We start from the raw sequence: 9365 nt of genomic DNA, 5'->3' as shown, positions 1-9365 counted from the left end.
ATATATATATATATATATATATATATATATATGATACTGAAAATGAGATGGAAAACAGACAAGAATGTTTAGGGTATGTTTTCTACTTAGTTAACATAATTATAATTTATATGATTTATAGTGTTTAGAATAGGTAACTAATTTTTGCGTTACATAATTTTTTTTTTTGTAAACACAACAACGTGTCGACAGAAGCATCTGAAACTTTAGATGTCCAGATTATTCAAGAGTTGAAAAACATGTTAGATGTACACAATGAGTTGGTGAAATCTTACTGAATGGCCCGTGACTGTTTTCAAAGCAATCCTCATGTTGATCTAAAGTTACGCCATATTGCAAAAAGAAATAAAGATGGAAGAACATATAACTTGCCAACTGCTTCTGAGGTTGCTGCTTTAGTTGTTGGAGACATTGACACGTCACTTGAACCTAGAGATATTATTGTCAAGACCAAAGAGGGTTTTCTGCAACGTATTAAAGAATTACATCCTTCTTATGTGCCACTTCAGTATCGAATAATTTTTATTTATGGTAATGATTGTTACAGAATTGACATTCCTCATCGTGATGTTTCTGGTTCAAACACCACTAAAACACGCTTATGCATAATGAGAGAATTTTTCTGTTACATGATCCAAGACAGATTGAATCATTTTTCATTGATTCTACAATCTAGGCGGCTTTTTCAACAATCTTTGGTTGATGCGTATACAATGATCGAAAGTGAAAGACTCTTTTTCATACATAATCAGCAAAAGAAATTAAGATGTGAGACTTATGAGAATTTACGTTTTGTTCAAAATCAAGGCAAGAACGATCAGTCTACAGTTGGTCAGCGTGTTATACTACCTTCTTCCTTTACTGGTAGTGCACGTTACATGTTGCAAAACTATTTAGATGCCATGTCTCTTTGTAAGTGGTATGGTTATCCAGATTTTTTCATTACAATTACATGTAACCCAAAATGGCCAGAAGTTAAAAGATTTTTAGAAGACACAACGCTTAATGCCGAAGACATACCTGATTATGTCGATTATTCAAAATAAAATTGGATTCTATCATTAAAGACATCAAGGAGAATTCAATACTTGGTAAGATCCAAGCAGATATTTATTTTCTCCTTATTTATACCAATCATCAACAAACATATATTTATGCTATCAAACCATCTTAAGAAAAATAATTATACATATGAAATATATTATCATACATCACATAATTATAAATATTTAACATACCATCCTACATAATATTATTTTACTTGCTAACCATCCATTTAAAATATTAAGCCTTATAAACATAAGGCAAACAGTTAACCATAGAAGGAAAAATTGTCTTGAGTTAAGCATAAGCATACCATTACATATAAAAAACTTAAAAAACAAACTTTTAAACACCACCACCTGCATTCACCACCAGCCATCACCTGCATTCTCTACCAGCCACCACCTATATCCAAAATAAAACCAAAACTCAAAACATTATAACTTAAATGCTTAATTGTTGTTCTCATTTTCCCAATTAATCTAAACTATTATAATAATAAGTATTTTCAAGCGTTACTATTAAACCTTAACTAACTTATTGAAGTGCTTTATATATTTGAACCTAAAACTATTCTAATAAAACTCTAATAATAAGCAAACAAAAACATCTCTTAAAATTTCTTATTTAGGGGGTGTTTGGGATTCCTTATTTTCATAACTTTTAACTTATAAACTTTTTCAAAAGTTAATAAGGTGTATAAGTTGTTTGGCAAACGATAAGGCTTTTTGGATTTTAACTTATGGTGAAAGCAAAATAAATAAGTTTTGAAAAGTTAGGAATGTCTAACTTATTAACTTAATGGATTTGAGTTACCTAATAGTCTTAATGGATTTGGTTCAAAAATTCATAAGTTTATAAGTCCTTTTAACAAAAAGTCCTTTTTCATTTAAATAAGCAATCCGAAACACACCCTTAATATTCATATTATTATAACACTAATATATTACAGCTATTTAGTTAAACAATATAATTTTTATATGAAAAACATATAACACATTTCCCCTATTGTACTATGTGTAAAATGTTACATATCATAACTTTCTCAATGTATAAAATGACTGCTAAATTCAGAAATACAAATAATATAAGGTACAAAATTAAGTAAAAAGATTAATATATAAATTTTGAACTTTTAATTTATTTACCTCAGTAGAAGCATTCTTCATCACTTGTAATGTCTTCATCCACATTCGTGACATAACCATCACTACCTTCAGATTCTTCACCACTAATCCAACCATCATCAACAAGTTATTTTAGAATTTCTTCTTCCTTAACGAGGCTCCTTGAAAGAGCATGTTTGAAACTGACAAGAGATGAATTATTTGTTCCAACAAAAGTCAGTTCAATGGCACCCATCTTTTCAAAAAAATCAACCCCTTGCATATCTAGAACTTCATTCACTGACAAGTTTTTTGTTTCTTCATTGTCATTTTGAAGTTGGATATTCTGATTATTTAAAAAAAACTCTATTGAATGACTCGTGGTGGAATTTCTGGTTGTACTTGATGAAGAATGAATCTTTAATGAAGCTTTTTCATGAGCTTGAGTGGTTTAAGAAATTCCTCTCTGGGACAAATCCCGAGGTCATACATCTTTCTTAGGACATCTTCGTGTAAATTCAAGACCCCTCTCACCGTTGATATTTTAATCACCCTTCGATTGTTCATTCGGAGTACAAAACAATCTTCTTAATGTTTAAACCTCCATGAAACTAGACCAGCCATTTTTTTTTTTCAGAAAACTTTAGATGAAAGTTGAAAAGATGTGTTGTTCATCTTCCATTTGACATCTCTTAATATTTTTTAAACAAAATCTTGGAAATCTAATCATTTAATTCGTAAACCAGACTTTTGGTTTTGCAGCTCCCATCATCATTATTTTTGACGGCTCTAGGTTATTACTATACCTGACCTTTCATATCTGATTTGACCTACTTCATATTAAGTAAGTATATACTATGCTATATACAGAAAACCATCATATCTTACCACATATTATATTAATTACAAACTTTCTATTAACATTAAATCTCTCTTTGTATTCAACTTTAATTTAATACACATATTTTGACTATTCATTTTGATGACACAATCTGATATGTTTATTTATCTTTTTTATAGATGTATATACAGTGGAGTTTCAAAAATGTGGGTTGCCTCATGTTCATCTGTGTTTATTTATGAATGCTGATCACAAACTTCCAACAGTTGAATATATTGATCCATTTATTTCAGCTGAAATACCAGACAAAAAGTTAGATCCAAAACTGTATTATCTTGTAAGGGAGTTCATGATTCATGGTCCGTGTGGCATTGCAAATAAGAACTGTCCATGCATGATTGGCGGAAAGTGTTCAAAAGATTTTCCAAAAAAGTTCCATGAATTCACATCAATTGACGGTGATGGTTATCCCGTATACAGAAGACGAAATAATGGTTTTTTTGTTGAGAAGTAAAGTGTGATGTTGGAAAATACAAGCGTTTGTTTTGTACCAACCAATCAAGAAAATCAGAATAAAGAAAACATTGATGAAATCAAAGACTACTATAGTTGTAGATACATATCTGCATGTGAAGCATCATGGAAGATTTTTTTTCATATGATATACATTATAGGACTCCCTCAGTCATTAGGCTTCCTTTTCATCTACCTGGTCAACAGCAGGTTATTTATAAGCCATTTGATGATCTTGATGATATATTAGATAAACCTTCTGTTGCTTCCTCAATGTTTTTAGAGTGGTTCAAATGCAATCAAAATTATCCAGAAGCACGTACTTTAACTTACGTTGAATTTCCTACAAATTTTGTTTGGAAAGCCGACAAGTGTTAATGGAAACCAAGGAAAAAAGGTTTTTCCATTGGCAGAATTCATGCAGTTTCTCCTTCTCTTGGTGAAGTTTATTATTTAAGAATTTTGTTGAACAAGGTAAAAGATCCAACAACATTTTCTCAAATTCGAACAGTCAACTCTGTTGAATATCTAACATTTAGAGATGCATGTTATGCATGTGTCCTTTTGGATGATGACAATGAATATGTTGAAGCAATTGTAGAAGCAAGTTTTACTGGCACTGGTTATTACTTAAGAAGTTTATTTTGCACTTTGCTAATGTCCAAAAGCATGTCTAGACCTGAATTTGTTTGGGAAACAACGTGGACTTACTTGTCAGATGATATTTTATACAAACAACGCATTGTTTTAAAGCATCCAGGTATAAAAATTTATATCATGATTCAATTTGATGTTTTATTATCTCTATTTAAAAAAATATATTTAATTTATTTTTTTGTATAACACATTTTATTTTAAATGTACAGGTTTAGAACTTAATGAAGAACAAGTCAAAAACCTTACATTGTTTGAGATAGAAAAATTTCTATTAAGAAATAATTCTACTCTAAAAAAGTTTTCTACCATGCCTTTTTCTAATAAAGATTCCATCTCTTCTGCAAATAATCTTTTACTTAGTGAAGAACTAGCTTATGACAATGTTATGTTAGCTCAAGAGTTTGAACAACTGTTTTCTTCATTTACTAACGAGCAGCATTCTGTGTATGAAGAAATCATTGTAGCGGTTGATAAGAATAAAGGTGTGGTATTTTTTGTTTATGGTTATAGTGGCACTGGAAAAACTTATATTTGGAAGACCTTATGTGCATCTATAAGATCTCAAGGAAAAATTATTTTAAGTGTTGCTTCAAGTGGAATCGCATCACTTTTGTTATCCGGAGGTAGGACTGCACACTCCAGGTTTCACATTCCAATTAATTTGGTTGAGGATTCATTTTGTTACATAAATCCAGATAGCGATCTTGCATATTTATTAAGAGAAACCTCACTAATTATATGGGATGAAGCACCGATGGTACACAAGCATGGGTTTGAAGCTTTGGATAGATCATTAAAAGATATTTTAAGCTTCTTCAAATTTACCATTTGGTGGAAAGGTGATTGTTTTTGGAGGAGACTTTAGACAAATATTACCGGTTGTCCCAGGTGGAAGTAGACTACAAATTGTAAACTCATGTTTAACTTCTTCTTACATTTGGAGAAATTGCAAAGTCCTTAAGTTGACAAAAAATCTGAGGTTAAGTGCATCAAACCATTCAACTGAAATTGAGCAAACACAAATATTTGCATAATGGCTTTTGGATATAGGCGAAGGTAATGTTAGTGGTACCAATGACGTGGAAGCACAAATAGAAATACCAGAAGATTTTCTTATCAGACATTCATGTGATCCAGTTTCTGAGTTAATAGACTTTGTCTATCCCTCCGTTTTACAAAATTTCAAAAAACAAAATTATTTTCATGAAAGAGCAATACTTGCTCCAAAAAATGATATTGTTCAGGAAATTAATGATCGTTTGCTGTCAATATTTCCTGGAGAAGAAAGGGAATATCTATGTTTTGATAGTGTATGTCCTACTGACATGATTAATGAGAATTTGGATGAAAGTTATCCTCTCCCGACATTCTTAATGGAATTAAAGCATTAGGTTTGTCGAACCACAAGTTGGTGTTAAAGGTAGGAGTTCCTGTTATGTTACTAAGAAATATTGATCAAAAAAGTGGATTGTGTAACGGTACTCGGTTAAAGGTGGTCTCATTGGGAAAACGTATTATACAAGTGGAGATTATATCAGGTAGTAATATTGGAGATAGGCATTATATTCCAAGAATTACTTTAATACCTACCGACAAAAAACTTCACATTAAGCTACAAAGAAGACTATATCCACTTGCTTTATGTTTCGCAATGACCATAAACTAAAGTCAAGGGCAATCACTATCAAGAGTTGGATTATATTTGAAAAAGCCCGTTTTTACACATGGTCAATTGTATGTTGCATTATCAAGAGTTACAAGACGAGACGGGCTTAAAGTTCTAATTCTAGATAGTGATGGTAATACTTCAAATGAAACATCAAATGTTGTATATAAAGAAGTATTTCGAAGTTTGTAAGTACTTTTCAAAAGTTTATCAATATTCATGTTTATAAACAATTATGGTAAACTATTTTGCATCTCATAATGTTTACATATATTTCTCAATCATAATGGTTGAATTCATGCAGTATAATAAAAAGCCTTTACTTAAAGCAATATAATTAAAAGTAGTTCATAATTATAGTACAAAGTTACAAACATCTTAAATTACAAAAAAGTCTTACAAAAAGCCATACATATTCTAACTTCAAACAATACTTCAAATATTGTTTAAAAAACTTTCATCCACCAAACTTAAAAAGTCAAAGTCGTGATTACCAAACATAAAACATCAAAAAACAAATTGTCTTAATTGTTAACCACATTACTTATGATTATCTTCCCTTCACTTTTGTTAAAAGCAAACAAACATTTGTCACCAACATTCAAGTCAAAAGTGGTTAACATACCTTTGAAATCGTGGACACGGTATCTCGGTTTGTTGTGTGGAGTTTCCATATGAAGTTCACTTTTAAACTCCACCCCATCGTTGTTTCTGATGAACACATTCCTTGTTGTATTCAACTTAGATTTTCTTGCAAACCGATTTGGTAAACGCTGGAAAAAAAATTAAAACATTATATTTTATGAATCGTATATTTGGAGTTAAAAATTAAAACTATCAACAATTGTTAGAGAATTACCAAATGATCAAAAATTGTTTTCTGGAATTGTAGATCATGATCATCAACCACATTAACCACATCATCATTTTCTTCATCACCATTTGTACCATCATCAACCTCAACATAAACCTCATTAATCCCACCAACAATGTAACATCCTACTTTTGGTTATATTAATAAAATAATTTTCGTTTATTTCATAGTGGGTCGTTATTGGTTTAGATGAATAGAATATGAGTTGGGCTAGTGTTGGGTGAATGGATATGGGTTATGAACTTGGGTTATGAAAAAGAAAGAAGGAATGATCATGGGCTTAAGCCCATGACCCATAAATATATAAATCATAATCACCACTTAATCCTTCATTTCACATATTCCATACACCATCCAAAACACACACTTAAGCTTTCTCTCTAGTTCTTCCTTTCTCTAAACCTAAACCAAGAAGGAAACCGAGTGCCGACCCGAGGTAATGATAGTATAATATTGTATGAGCTTAAACCCGTTAGATATAAACACGAAATGACGAGCCGACACCGTTAAACCGTTTAAGTCACAATATCCGGGTGGATTCGGGTATAAACCAAACCTAAGATGAGCTTAGGAATCACCCTAGCTCAGATCTGGATCGAACGGGGCGAAAAACGGTGAAAAACGAGTCTAAACTGGTTTTTCCGGTGAATCCGCGGTTTTCCGGCGGCGGCGCTGGAAAAGGTTAGTACGAGGTTAAGGATGTCAGGGAATGTTCTGACATTCCCTGACCTAACCCTAGTTCGCTAAGGAGTAACTAGCGATATAGAGGTAATTTGCCAGCCGATTCTCTAAGGAAAGATTAACGAACAGGCATGTAATTTGTTAAGGAAATAAGGACGAACTAGCTCATTCGTTAAGGCCATTCGTTAAGAGAGGGACGAATGAAACCCATTCGTTATAGGGTTCATTCGTTGACCAGGTCAGTTCGTCTTAGAGGTCAATTCGTTATGCAATCAGTTCGTTAAATGGGTTAAGTCGCTACAATAGTCATTTCGTTATGCGGGCTAATTCGTTAAGAATCCCCATTCGTTAGGAACTGAATAACGAACTTGATGTTTGGAAGAATGACAGAATGGTCCCTGGACTTATAAAAGAATGATTCAATTACAAAGAAGCCCTTGGACTTTTAAGTAGCAAATTATTTAATGATTCAAAATCCTAATGGAAAATGTGTTAAGACAGTTAATGGAAAATGGGTATAAACCGAAACTAATAGTATCGGCAAATGAAGGGAACCGACCCTAATAGTATCGGCGAATGAAGGGAACCGACCCTAATAGTATCGGCGAATGTAGGGAACCGACCCTAATAATATCGGCGAACGTAGGGAACCGACCCTAATAATATCGGCGAATGTTATAGGGCGGAATGCTCTTTAAAACGTATATGTATGAATGAAAGTATGTAAGTAAGTACGAAAAAAAGAATGAAAGTACGTATGTAAGTAAGTTTGTAAGAAGATATGAAGGTATGTACCTCCGGGTGCATATGATAGTTTGTGAAAGTATTGTATATTGTATGATTAACTAGAACTCACTCAGCGTAGCTGACTTTTAGTATGCACGCAGGCTAATCGACTGAGGCAGTTGGCTTGAGGAAGACACATGGCAGGATCCGAAGAGGCTGGCATCTGGAGATTGTCGTGATGTTTGAAATGCTATGTTTTATGTTATGTTTTTGAAAGACACGTATGGATGTTGTAGTGAATGGTTGACTTTTATATTATTCCGCGAAAGTTTTTATTAACTCTGATATTAAGAACCGCGTTTATGAGTAAATCCAACACTAAAGTAGGTCTACCGTTAACGGGGCCTTACAAACAATTTCTTCATCACCATTGTTACCAGCATCAACATCAACATCAACAAAATGCTGCTATTCCACATCAACATTATATTCAGACTCTTGATTCATTCCCACAGAAGTTACTTCAAAATCATCATTATTCTCATCAACATTATCATCAGATTCATCTTCAATAGATTCAAGATCAACATCTATAATTTCTCGAACATTTTTAGGACATTTAAATGGTGTCAACCCATATTCCATACCATCTCCCTTGAAAACTGTCAACTTTCTCTACCATCATAATCAAATACCAGATGTTGTCCCCTTTTCAGTTTTAAAGCTTCAACTACTTTCAGCCAACCCCTCCTAAAATAAAAATTTTCTCCAATGTGAAGGATTTGGACTGTACAATCATTCATGTCATCAGCACGTATCGTAAAATATCTAATAGAGATATTTTCGAGGTCTTCAAATCGTTGAATAAACAAAGTTGGCACCACCTTTATATTCAAAAACATGATTAACTATTTTAAAATTTTCTATACTCTAACTATTAGTTTAAAGTCACAATTAGAATATGTACCGTATAATCAATGTCAAGATAAAACAGGTTTTTGTAGAATGAATTGCCGTCAGCAGTAACACGAGTTTCATTGAAATGCTGAATTGTGAAACATGAATTTCCATCATGCTTAAAGACCAAAAAATCGTCATAAGCTAACTTCAAATCCGAAGCAACGTTTTCCCATCCTTTAGTTATCCTATAAGCATTCTTCACATATTTTATTGAAACTGTCCATCTGGATCCACTTTTTGTTCTAATAGTAGTAGAACCAAGTGGATAATTGTATTTTAAAAATAACTCATCGTAGT

The 9365-nt window shown here is 32.4% G+C and overlaps 1 protein-coding gene across 1 annotated transcript; it reads left to right on the top strand.

Annotated features, from left to right (window-relative positions):
* The first annotated feature begins 278 nt into the window (after positions 1–278).
* On the top strand, positions 279–5552 carry LOC143594074 (uncharacterized). Its single transcript, XM_077073479.1, has 5 exons — positions 279–912; positions 3171–3463; positions 3979–4264; positions 4371–5000; positions 5212–5552. The coding sequence occupies exons 1-5, from the start codon at positions 279–281 to the stop codon at positions 5550–5552; spliced, it is 2184 nt and encodes a 727-aa protein (XP_076929594.1).
* The last annotated feature ends 3813 nt before the right edge of the window (positions 5553–9365 follow it).

Source organism: Bidens hawaiensis, unplaced genomic scaffold, assembly GCF_021521415.1.
Source record: "Bidens hawaiensis isolate Kalapana, Puna unplaced genomic scaffold, B.hawaiensis_p1.1 tig00043047_1, whole genome shotgun sequence".
Classification (NCBI taxonomy): domain Eukaryota; kingdom Viridiplantae; phylum Streptophyta; class Magnoliopsida; order Asterales; family Asteraceae; genus Bidens; species Bidens hawaiensis.
The sequence above is the reverse complement of the archived record's forward strand: the minus strand, read 5'-3'. Positions and strand labels throughout refer to the sequence as shown.

Coding starts and splice junctions, on each gene's coding strand:
- LOC143594074 (XM_077073479.1), top strand. CDS start 279: ATGGCCCGTGACTGTTTTCAAAGCAATCCTCATGTTGATCTAAAGTTA. Junction 913..3,170: donor TTTAGATGCCATGTCTCTTT/GTAAGTGGTATG, acceptor TCTTTTTTATAG/ATGTATATACAGTGGAGTTT. Junction 5,001..5,211: donor ATTTACCATTTGGTGGAAAG/GTGATTGTTTTT, acceptor TTTTGGATATAG/GCGAAGGTAATGTTAGTGGT.